Raw genomic sequence first — 12,689 nt, forward strand, 5'->3', positions numbered from 1 at the left:
TTTGAGATGATGGCCTGACCACCAGGTCAGATGCTGTATGGGCCACAGAAGATTAGACCCAAATTCTTCACATTCCAAAGCACAGGGTTCCAGAACAAACGGTTCCTTTGGGTGGCTACCAACCTTCCTCAAGCCCTGTCCCCAGCCTCCATAACATCTCAGTAAGCACAGTGAGACAAATAAGACCCTGATGAGACCCTGTAAATCCAAATGTGACCATTCTGTATGTCCGTTTTTCTAACTCCTCCCCATCCCCACAAACATCACCCACCCCCACATAGGTTATCCAGGCGACCTATGTATTCAGAAGCAGAAAGAAATGTAAATTTTACTTGGAATGACTGATTATAGAACAGCACTATCTCACAGAATTCTCTGCGCTGATAGAGATGTTCCATATCTGCGCTGCGCACAGTATAGTAGCCACGGGTTTACATGTAGCCATCGAGCACTTCAAATGCTGCGAGTGAGACTGAGAGACTGAATTTTCCATTTTATTTAATTTTAATCAATTTAAATAATCACATACGACTAGGGGCTACCATCTTTAAGAATATACCTCTACAGCAAGTCTCCTCACCTGTGGTGGACCATACTCAGCCACTTGCCTTCACCCAAAACATGCTCTTCGTGACCGCTTGGATGATTTTAATTCACTTAGAGTCACCACTCTTCATAAAATCCCATGTACAGCAAACACGCTAATCAAAACCATCAGCTGCCTGTAGATTCCTATTTTTGCCATCACATTGTACTATTTTTATTTTTTAAAATAATTGACAGACATCACCAATGTAATGCAGTGTGTTTATGTGATGAATACTGCTCAGAGAATTAAGGATCTTTTGGGTATTCAAATCTTACCTTGAATCTGCCCAGATAGTTTTTGTTCCTTCCACTGCATCTTATTACCCTGCTAGTCTTTAAACCAAGTTTGATAGTTGAAGTTTGCTACCATGTGGAGTGAAATTTATCCTTTGGTGTCTGATCTCAGAATCTAATCATAGCAACTGACATGGAAAACGTGTTCACAGACTAAACCAAACTTTCATCTGCACTGTTAGAACAAATCATTCCCGAAGACTGTTCATATATCAATTGGCTATTGTCTAAATAAATGAGGTAAATTTCAATTCTCTTACTACTAGAAAAAAAAAATTGCCACCTTTCTTTAGAATGTCATGAATAGACAAATTTTACTTCTGAAACACAAGCACTTGAAGAAGTATAAGTTTCAGCTAACATCCTGGTTATTTTCTCCTTACCAGAATCAGTGTCTTTCTATTTATTTACTCAAATGAGGAAGGAATCTACATTTAGATTAAAATTGGTTGCCTGGACTATACGTTCTATTTTGTTCCTTTGTAGATCGCACCACCTTTGAGATTTCCAAGTGGTGGGGCAGACTGCTGGCTATAGGTCTGGATTCAAAGAAGAGGTCTGTGCATGGGCTATGAATTTGAGAGTCTATGACATATAGATGGTGCCTGGAGTCAAGCAAGTAAACCTTAGAACAGGGGGCAGATGACACACCCCTTTCAAGAGATTTATCTTGAATAAAGGGAAGGGCATCAAGGCCCAGGTAGCTGAGTGGACAAGGAAAGGGTGGAACCTCATGAGGGCTCATAAAATATAAATGTGTGTGTGTGTGTATGAATGTCTTAGAAGTCATGTTACTAGCTGAACAGGTGATGACATAAAAACCTTGGATTCTGCTTCAATCCACTTATTTCCGTGTGTGTGTGTGTGTGTGTGTTTGCTGACCCCAATTCAAAAGTTTAAGTTTAATCGCATGATTAAACTGATGTGATGTGCTTATATAAAATAGGTGAATTTTGCTATTTTAACTCTCACCAGGCAGTTTCATGTCCAAATTCTGTGGCTGAGACTTGGCAAGTACCTTCCTGTAGACCTTGTGGCTGGACACTCCCTCTTCTTTTTATTTTCCTCTTAAAAAGATGGTTTTCTTTTTCCAGCACATGATTTATCTTTCATCGAAATTTCAGTGTCATCTTTGTGCTGTTTATATATAGACCCTTTCCACAGTAGCATAATTTACACTGGTCTGCTGTCTGTGTCCATCCCACTTCCATCCCTGGGGCACTGCTTTCTCCTTCATAAGTCATTGTTTATTTAAGTCTCTTGTGTCTTTGAATACGAATGCTAAGCTTTATCTTCTTACAGCATCTATCTCTAGGACACCACTGGAAGGGAAGATGACAGAAGAGGGTTTGTCTACCGAATTGTAATAACATTTCATTCCTGTCTCCTTAAGACAGGCAGAAGCAGAGATGGACTATCAAAAGATGCAACAGAACCAGATGTAGAAACAGCCAGAGACAGGACAGCCTGACAGAAAAACAGAGATAGCTGGTCAGGCAGGCTGAGAAAGCCCAACAGATGGACAGACTCAGAAATTGTACCTCCTCCCCCAAAAGAGACAGGTAGAAAGGCATACACAGAAAGGGGCAGACAGAGACAGGTAGAAATAGATGGAGACAGAGACAGGGAGGCAGAGGAAGCCAGGCACAGACAGGGACAAACAGACACCCATTCAAACTAAGGCAAAGAATGATGGTTGCAGACAGAGACAGGGAGACAGGCAGAGGCTGATTGACACAGATAGAAAGACAGAGACAGACAGACTGAGAGACAGAGAAAGACAGACGCACACTGAAAGAGAGCCAACAGACATAGAGATAGTGATGGGGAGAGAGAGAGTCAGAGAGAAACAAGGTTGGGGGTGGGGAGAAAGACAGAGACAGATCGGGACAGAAAGGGAAAGACAAAGACAGATGGATGGAGAAAGAGACACAGAGAGATGCAGATACAGACGGATACAGAAGCACTGGAGAAATACAGAGACAGAGACAGAAACATAGAGACCCAGACACAAACAGATTGTCAGAAACAGAGAGAAACAGAAAGATACGGACAGTAAGACAGAGACAGAGAGTGACGAAGATAGGCAGTCTGAGACAGAGACTGAGGAAGACAAAGACAGAGGTAGATAGAAATTAGACAGGGATGCAGACAGACATCATGGAGACAGAGATAGGGGATGACAGAGAGAGCGGCAGACATACAGAGAGGGAAAAACAGAGACAGGGATAAATCCTCATCATTGTCAAGGACCACGTGGTATCCCATAGGGGTACATCTCCTTTAGTGTGGCGTTTACTTTGCTGTTATTTAGCTTGATGGTTTCCTATAGCGTTACCATGACTGTACTTCGCCCTGCCTCCCCATTTCCCCATGCCTTACGAAGAGGCTAACAAAATGAGTATCAACATGGGAAAAGGTTTCTTCCTCATCCTGAGCAGTCAAAAAGAAAAGAAAAAAAAAAAAAGAGAAAAAATAGAGACAGGTATTGGATAAATTGCCCAAACTGGCAAATGGCAACAGTCAGGGTTTGTGAGAGTTTAAATGTTTAAATGAGTGTATTTCAGCTGTCACTCTTTGTACATTATTGAACATCTTTCTATTGTAAGCGGCAACAAGCAATTTAAGGATTTAAAGCTCGTTGGGTAGGAAAACAAAAGCAGATCTTTCAGTCAAGGTACACTTGTAGCTAAGTAGTCTCTGAATTTCCCAACTGAGGATACCTCTGTTTAGATGAAATGGCATCTTGGCATTCAGCTCAAGAAAAAGTGATTTCAAATTGCTTAGAGAGTTTATATAAAGAAAGTGAAATTCTTGCCGAAAAAAAAAAATAACAATAATTTTTACGTTTCAACTGAATCATGACTTACTCTTCTCCCCAGTTATTTTTAAACACAAATAAAATGAAGTCTATTGTTTGTAGTTGGTTAGGTATATGGAATATAAGGGAACACGAGAAAGGGTAGGGGGCTGCAAAATTAAGGGCAAACATCGAAGGATGCAACAGCAGCTTCCTGGTTGAACCATTTCATATAAGTAACTGTCACGTAAATATTACTCTAATACTAGTATGTGGGTTTGGGATAAGGAAGCCTTTCAAATCTCCTTAAAGAGTAAAAGGAATGAATGAATGGATAAAGTCAAAAGTAATTTGTTCACTGAATGACAATGGATAAAATCTAATTGGGAAGAGAAACATAAACCACCAGTAAGGAAAATTCTGATTTCAACTAAGTAAAGCCTTAAATCTGGTGACTGTTTTTTTTTTTTTTTTTAATTTAAATGTACATTTATTTATTTTAATTGGAGGCTAATTACTTTACAATATTGTATTGGTTTTGCCATACATCAACATGAATCTGCCAAACACCAATAGAGTATACTATTTTTTTAATTTGTTCATCTTGTATTAATTTATCACACTCTTTCCAAGCATGTATTTATTATTTATATGGATTCTTAAATAGAGTTTTCCATTCTTTGACCTCAAAATGACTCAATGGAGGGAATGGGATGGTGACAATTTGTAAGTTAACAGTAATCAGAAACTAACAAATTCAAATCGTGACTAGTGTGCTTCTCCTTTTGTGACAAAAACACTTTTTATCTTACCCTTTTGATTACTAGTGTGGACTTCTCGTGATGCCACTTCCAGATGCCAAATAATTCCCATTATAATTCAAAAGCGTTCCTTTCCAGAGGTTACCAGACCTGTTTTTAAGCGGGAGAGAGTCTTTCCACGTACAATTCCAACGTCAAATGTTTCTGAAGGGCAAAGGCCATCAGCGTGCTTAGAGAGTGCATTCTGGTGCATAAATAATTCATGGCTGTATGCCACAGAAAAAGTCTGTCTAGTACCGAGATGTCCTCATAGCATCAATCTGCCGCCTTCCACTCCACCCCCAATATAGGGTTGTATAAGATTTGAGGCGTCTTTCTAGGGTTAAAATGCTAGGAAAGTCAAAATAAAGCCAAAGTAACATCAAGATACGATATGAAGTCAACTAACCTAAGAATGTTGAGGAACAACCAATAAAGAGAAGATCATCAGTGTAGCCTGGGTGCGTTCACAGAGTGAGAGATCATGGGAACCAAGTACTACACGCTCAGTGGCAGGGAATGGGGAAAGGGAAGCAATCCAAAGGAAGCTAGCGGTAGTAGTGGTAATGAGTGGGGCAGAGTGGCTCTAAACACGCGAACTGAAAGAGAAACCAAACGGTTTCTTTAACATCCCTTTAATCAAGCTAAAGGAAATGCATATTTTAAAAGAGTTTCCCCAACAGTAGTAGAGTAGGTAGGTTCACAGGTTCTCTCTAAAGTCAACTGGTCTTTGACTTTGCAGAAATGATGGGAGGGGGCATTGATGGATGGTAAACCAGGAGGACAGGTTGCCACTTTAACAGCACAAATGAGGTCTAAAGGTGTTGGGGGAGCAGGGCTTTAAAATTTCTCCTCTTCATAGGCTCAGGTAAACAATCTCAAGTATTATGAGCTACAGTTCAACAAAGACTCTGACAGAGGTGGGCCACCAGAGGTGGGCAAGTCCGGTTGGTCCCGCAGAAGGAGCTGGCATCTGGACAAAGCTGGTCGTCCCTGACCCCAGGAAAAGAGCTGCTCACCTCTCTGAGATTTTGTTTTCAGGAGTCCTCACTCAGGAAAACGCCCCTCTCTGGGGAGGTACAGGAAATTACAGGTCACATATATGGGGAAAACCACATCTTCGTTCTCCAGATTCACCACCTCTAGCTCTTCATCCTTTCCCAGGGAAAGCACCTGGAGTTCTGTCTCCTTCCGGAAAATGGCTCTTCCAGCCCTGTCCAAGGAGGCCAGGCGCAAGCGGAACGCGACCTTTCTCTGCCAGAGTAAGCTGACCCCGAGACCGCAGGACTTGTTCAGCGCGCTGCGCTTGAAAATGATGCGCCGGTTGGCATAGCACACCACCAAGTCCCAGCCGACGTTGAAGCCTGCCCACCGCCAGCTGCACTGCTTATCCCTGAGGAGCTGGCCCCCGCACCGCATGCTGGTCCTCTGGAGGTCGGACACGAAGACATCCACGGGCCCGAGGTCTCTGGTCTGCTCAGCCCGGAGGAGGGCAAGCCACTGCTCTTTGTACACTGGGGTCAGCCACGTGGCAGGGATCAGTGCATCCTGGTCGATGATGCGTGCTGACGGCAGGTCGCAGATCATGTAGGCAAGCCGCAGCTGCTGGAACGCTGGCACGAAGGCTCTGCCCTGCTCGGTCTCCAGGAAAGGGGTGCCCTCTGACTCCTGCCTGGACCTGGCAAACCACGAGTCGGCGTCAGGCAGCAGGTCTCTGCGGGGGCCTCTCCATGTCGGCTGCAGCTGCAGGAACATCCACTTTTTCAGCGTCGTGTACACATCCATCTCTACCTCCATCACGAAGAGCTCTGAAGAGGCAATGACCTCTTTCATGAGATCCAGGCTAACTTCTCTCAATAACTCCTCACTATGCTGGGTCATCAGGTTGTCCAGCAGCCACTGAAGACACATGGCCCTGATGTTCTGGAGTCCGTAGCTCTCAGCAGAGCAGTAGTAGCTGCACACGGTCTGATCACTGACCGTCTCCTTCATTATCTCTCCGCACTGCTGAATCAGCTTGTCCAGCTGCAGCATGCTGGCTGTGGCCAGCATGGGGACCACTCGACCGGGTGGGATGAGCACAGAGTTTCGGTACAGGGAACCTAAAGCCTCGTGCAGTGCCTCACAATCAATGTTCTCGTCAGGCATCTGCAACTCTACAGTATCCATGGTTGTCTCACGCCACGCACCACTGAACATGCTAGCAAAGTATCCTGACCGGCACAAGTAGACCTTGTGCAAGTTCCACTCCTTCCCCAGGGCACGGATCTGCACGTCACTCCCTTCTCCTCTCAGAAAAAGTGTCTTATAAACGGACTCTAAACTGTCTTTTGCTCGCTTCCTGTGAGGCGCTTTTGTGAGCTGCCCTTCTGGGCCTGTCTTCCGCTTGTGGCGCCCTTGGCTAGTGGTGGGTCTGGCCTCTTCGCTCTCCTCCCCTTCCTCTATCACTGCCACTGCTACCTCCTCGGCCTCCTCCTCCCCCTCAGGGGCACCTGGCTCCTCTGGGGCATGCCCCACTCTGTTCGAGGGCATCTGACTGTTTACTGCTCCCATGGCTTTTACCTCAGGGGTACAGAGGGCAAGCTTCCTCACCAGACGCAGCCGCCACTGGCACTAGCTCAGCCCACGGTGTCGTTGGATACGGCTGATGTTTGTGACGTCATCTTGGACGCCACGCAAAGCCACACCCACGAGGCTTTCCCCTACCCCTCCCACTCCCCATCACAGGATAAGTGCACTCTGTACCAGGAATTCCACTCTGCGTATCTTTCCCTCCAGGGATGATTTCTCTGCGGCTCCCTTCGTAGGATAATGGTGGAACAGAGGACTTTGTGTATGAATTTTCCCCATGAATCTTAAGAACATCATTTCCTCTTCCCCATTTGAAATAATTACTGATCACTCCTGTTTTTGGATAATTACGTCTTGGTTCCAGCTCTGTGCTCTATGCACCTTAATTTCTGTAATTATTTTCTTAGGTTATCCCATCATTTGCGGCTGTCAAAACATTTTCTGTGATAAAAGTGGCAATGTGTGCCCAGTCTTTGCTTTTGTCTCTATTTTAGACACCAGCTAAGCATGTAACAAACTTAAACACTGAAAGAAATGAGGAATGAATGAGATGGATTTTGATTTTTGAGGAAATTAATAATATTAAATACTGACAAGTGTTATATGCTAAACAAAGTATACGGTGTAGAAAGAGTGTGGACCTTTCAATGACAAGGAAAGTACAATGCAAGGGAAAAAACTTTGAAAACGGTAAGTCTCTCAGGTCATTTGACCTTGCCTGAGTAGAATGTTTGGGGCTTCCCAAACATTCCCAGTGGTAAACAATCCACCTGCCAATGCAGGAGACGCATGAGGCATGGGTTGGGAAGACTTCCTCGAGGAGGAAACGACAACCCACTCCAGTATTCATGCCTGAAAAATTCCATGAATAGCAGAGACTTGCAAACTAGTGTCCATGGGGTCGCAAAGATTCTGCCCTATTCAAATCATGTGAGTAGAATGTTTACACACTTTGAATAGGACAGGATAACCTTAAATCACATTTTAAATATTCTCTGTTAGATGGCTATAGAAAGTTGATAAGAAGGTCTATATAATGCTTCAGGTTGAGAGGTGCTTGGCATGAGACAAACATGAATACTGACTCTAGAGTTGTGACAGCTAATGGTGAATGGTGAACAGTGCCGCCAGATTCATGGTCTCCGAAGGAGAAGATTTAACTCGGGACCAAAGACAGTCTCAGTCACTTGGAGCATTGTGTAGATTTTATCTAAAGTGAAAGTGACAGAAAAAGCTTCAGACATAGACGTCAGAAGGGAGCAGGAGAGAACCCACCTCACTACTTTAAGCAAGGCGTTATACACTTCTCAACTAGCTGCTGAGACTAGATAAAAGATACCTCAAGACTTCGAGAATTTTTCCAGACCCTTTCCTGTAACATACCTCCTGGGATGACATCAGCACGAGATTAGCCAGAAGGAACAGGTTAACCCAGAGCTACAGCTGTGGAAGTTTTTACCCAGACCTTCTCCCATAACATATATCCAAAGCTTAAAAAAAAAAAAAAAAAAAAAGACATGTCCTTGAATAAGAGATACTGCTGCCTATGAGGCCTACATATCTATAGCAAAGAATGTGAAAAAGAAAGAATGTTTATCTCCTCCTTAAAGGGGCCTTAGGCTTTGACTCCTTATCAACCTGCCTAAGTTAACTCTCTCATTTCCCCCTTTTTATTTTAGGAGAATATTGTTGCTGAGGGGAAAGGGGCAGAGAAATCTGTCAGTAACTGCTTCCTGCAGGTGAGGGGCACTGACCCTAAGTGGTTGAAGCAACATATTCTCCTTACCCTTTTACTTAGGGTTTCTGATCCAAGGGCCCCAAGTAGTAAATACACAGTTATATATGTAAGGAGCAAACAGCAAAAAACAGAATGATTACAATGATTGTAGTCAAGATAGTTTTTCACAAAGGAGAGCTTGTAAACCAAGATTGTATCTGTAACCATGGTGGAACATCAGGGGAGTCCATTTTGAAGAGTGGCCAGAATCTCTGCATCACTGTTACTTTGTCTGGGAAGCCATTGTATCCTTTAGAAAGAACAAACTAGATAAGTAGATTAAAAGGCAGAGACCAAATATCAGTAGATGAATTACTGTAATCAGCAGTCCAAGAATAACCTGCAAGAATCAGGTTACATTTGATAGTAACTTTGATCCTGGTCTGGGTAGAGTCAACACTTGGGCTGCCCTATTTATAAGAATGGAGCCATCTGGCATATTCATATACATTTTGAATGTAGGTATAAAAAACCCAGTTAGAAGTAGTTGAAAGAATGAAAACCTGAAATTTAACAGACAAAATAAATCTTATAATTTCTTTTCAGGTGAATGAGTCTATAACCCAGCGTAGACAGGTGCTTGAGGTAGCCAGTTGTCAAAGTTTGTCCAGGTAGGCCTTGGCTTCTTACTGTGGTATTACTGTAAAAGCCAAAATAGTTGTCCCCATTAACAATTTAGGTGCTTTTCTAGGTATGAGAAGATGCAAGAATTTGGGCTCAAGAAAATCTTTACCTGAAAATCTCTAACTATCCAAAGGCCTGTTTTGTCCATTTTTCCAGAACACAGAGCGAGTGCCTAATTTCTGATTTTCACCCTGAACTCCTTTCAGGGGACGTTGAAGGTCAGCAGCTGTAGTGTCCATGAGTTAATCTTTGTAGAGGCAGATAGCAAGTGCCAGTTGCCAGAGCAGGGCCCTTTTATGGCCATGAGTTTGACCATGGTTTGCAGAGCATTTCATTACCATCTTGTTCCATGGTGCTGGGAGGGTTCATTCGCAGGTCTGTCAAAGATCTCACTGATAGGCCACTCAGTGTGTTATTACTGGACTAGGCCCTGTGAGTAACAAAAGTCTCTGGACCACACCTGTCTTACTAGTCTCTTGGTCCAGGAAAATATTCTGTCTTGTTGCTTCTTATATACAGAGTCACACCATTATACTTATGGATTTCATATGGAGCTGCACACCATCATTATATCAGTGGCTCAGTCACACACTTGATAATGTAAGGTACAACACTTCTTGAAGCAGGCAGTATAGAAAACAATATCGTTAGAAGTAATAGTAGAATCATCAGGAAGAACTTCAATCAAGAACTTCTATTAAGTATAGCCCAGTGACATATCCATGTCATCTGATTTCGTTTGCTAAATGACTTTCAGATCAGATCAGATCAGATCAATCGCTCAGTCGTGTCCAACTCTTTGCAACCCCACGAATCGCAGCACGCCAGGCCTCCCTGTCCATCACCAACTCCCGGAGTTCACCCAGACTCACGTCCATCGAGTCAGTGATGCCATCCAGCCATCTCATCCTCTGTCGTCCCCTTCTCCTCCTGCCCCCAATCCCTCCCAGCCTCAGAGTCTTTTCCAATGAGTCAACTCTTCGCATGAGGTGGCCAAAGTACTGGAGTTTCAGCTTTAGCATCATTCCTTCCAAAGAAATCCCAGGGCTGATCTCCTTCAGAATGGACTGGTTGGATCTCCTTGCAGTCCAAGGGACTCTCAAGAGGCTTCTCCAACACCACAGTTCAAAAGCCTCAATTCTTCGGCACTCAGCCTTCTTCACAGTCCAACTCTCACATCCATACATGACCACAGGAAAAACTATAGCCTTGACTAGACGAACCTCTGTTGGCAAAGTAGTGTCTCTGCTTTTGAATCTGCTATCTAGGTTGGTCATAGCTTTCCTGTCAAGGAGCAAGCGTCTTTTAGTTTCATGGCTTCAGTCACCATCTGCAGTGATTTTCGAGCCCAAAAAGATAAAGTCTGACACTGTTCCACTGTTTCCCCATCGATTTCCCATGAAGCGATGGGACCGGACGCCATGATCTTCGTTTTCTGAATGTTGAGCTTTAAGCCAACTTTTTCACTCTCCACTTTCTCTTTCATCAAGAGGCTTTTTAGTTCCTCTTCACTGTCTGCCATAAGGGTGGTGTCATCTACATATCTGAGGTTATTGATATTTCTCCCGGCAATCTTGATTCCAGCTTGTGTTCTTCCAGTCCAGCGTTTCTCATGATGTACTCTGCATAGAAGGTAAATAAGCAGGGTGGCAATAAACAGCCTTGACGTACTCCTTTTCATCTTTGGAACCAGTCTGTTGTTCCATGTCCAGTTCGAACTGTTGCTTCCTGACCTGCATACAGATTTCTCCAGAGGCAGGTCAGGTGGTCTGCTATTCCCATCTCTTTCAGAATTTTCCACAGTTTATTGTGATCCACACAGTCAAAGGCTTTGGCATAGTCAATAAAGCAGAAATAGATGTTTTTCTGGAACTCTCTTGCTTTTTCCATGATCCAGCGGATGTTGGCAATTTGATCTCTGGTTCCTCTGCCTTTTCTAAAACCAGCTTGAACATCTGGAAGTTCACGGTTTACGTATTGCTGAAGCCTGGCTTGGAGAGTGTTGAGCATTACTTTACTAGCATGTGAGATGAGTGCACTTGTGTGGTAGTTTGAGCATTCTTTGGCATTGTCTTTCTTTGGGATTGGAATGAAAACTGACCTTTTCCAGTCCTGTGGCCACTGCTGAGTTTCCAAATCTGCTGGCATATTGAGCCCAGCACTTTCACAGCATCATCTTTCAGGATTTGAGATAGCTCCACTGGAGTTCCATCACCTCCACTAGCTTTGTTCGTAGTGATGCTTTCTAAGGCCCACTTGGCTTCACATTCCAGGATGTCTGGCTCTAGGTCAGTGATCACACCATCGTGATTATCTGGCTCGTGAAGATCTTTTTTGTACAGTTCTTCCGTGTATACTTGCCACCTCTCCTGAATATCTTCTGCTTCTGTTAGGCCCATACCATTTCTGTCCTTTCTCGAGCCCATCTTTGCATGAAATGTTCCCTTGGTATCTCTTGTTTTCTTGAAGAGATCTCTACTCTTTCCCATTCTGTTGTTTTCCTCTATTTCTTTGCATTGATCGCTGAGGAAGGCTTTCTTATCTCTTCTTGCTATTCTTTGGAACTCTGCATTCAGATGCTTATATCCTTCCTTTTCTCCTTTGCTTTTCCCTTCTCTTCTTTTCACAGCTATTTGTAAGGCCTCCCCAGACAGCCATTTTGCTTTTTTGCATTTCTTTTCCATGGGGATGGTTTGATCCCTGTCTCCTGTACAATGTCACGAACCTCATTCCATAGTTCATCAGGCACTCTTATCTATCAGATCTAGGCCCTTAAATCTGTTTCTCACTTCCACTGTATAATCATAAGGGATTTGATTTAGGTCATACCTGAATGGTCTAGAGGTTTTCCCTACTTTCTTCAATTAAAGTCTGATTTTGGCAATAAGGAGTTCATGATCTGAGCCACAGTCAGCTCCTGGTCTTGTTTTTGCTGACTGTGTAGAGCTTCTCCATCTTTGGCTGCAAAGAATATAATCAGTCTGATTTTGGTGTGGACCATCTGTTGATGTCCATGTGTAGAGTCTTCTCTTGTGTTATTGGAAGAGGGTATTTGTTATGACCAGTGCATTTTCTTGGCAAAACTCTATTAGTCTTTGTCCTGCTTCATTCCATATTCCAAGGCCAAATTTGCCTGTTACTCCAGGTGTTTCTTGATTTCCTACTTTTGCATTCAGTCCCCTATAATGAAAAGGACATCTTTTTTGGGTGTTAGTTCTAAAAGGCCTGGTAGGTC

The 12,689-nt window shown here is 43.5% G+C and overlaps 1 protein-coding gene across 1 annotated transcript; it reads right to left on the reverse strand.

Moving 5' to 3' along the window:
- Positions 1–5,101: 5,101 nt before the first annotated feature.
- Positions 5,102–7,123, reverse strand: LOC147340528 (germ cell-less protein-like 1). Its single transcript, XM_086388496.1, has one exon. It carries the CDS (start codon positions 7,033–7,035, stop codon positions 5,530–5,532), a length of 1,506 nt encoding a protein of 501 aa, XP_086244622.1. The 5' UTR covers positions 7,036–7,123; the 3' UTR covers positions 5,102–5,529.
- Between the last annotated feature and the right edge of the window lie 5,566 nt (positions 7,124–12,689).

The sequence above is a fragment of the Bos grunniens genome, chromosome X (genome assembly GCF_055505025.1).
Source record: "Bos grunniens cultivar Pamir isolate PY7600 chromosome X, Bosgru_T2T1.0, whole genome shotgun sequence".
Classification (NCBI taxonomy): domain Eukaryota; kingdom Metazoa; phylum Chordata; class Mammalia; order Artiodactyla; family Bovidae; genus Bos; species Bos grunniens.

Excerpts from the sequence above, each read along its gene's own strand:
- LOC147340528 (XM_086388496.1), bottom strand. The coding sequence starts at position 7,035 with ATGGGAGCAGTAAACAGTCAGATGCCCTCGAACAGAGTGGGGCATGCC.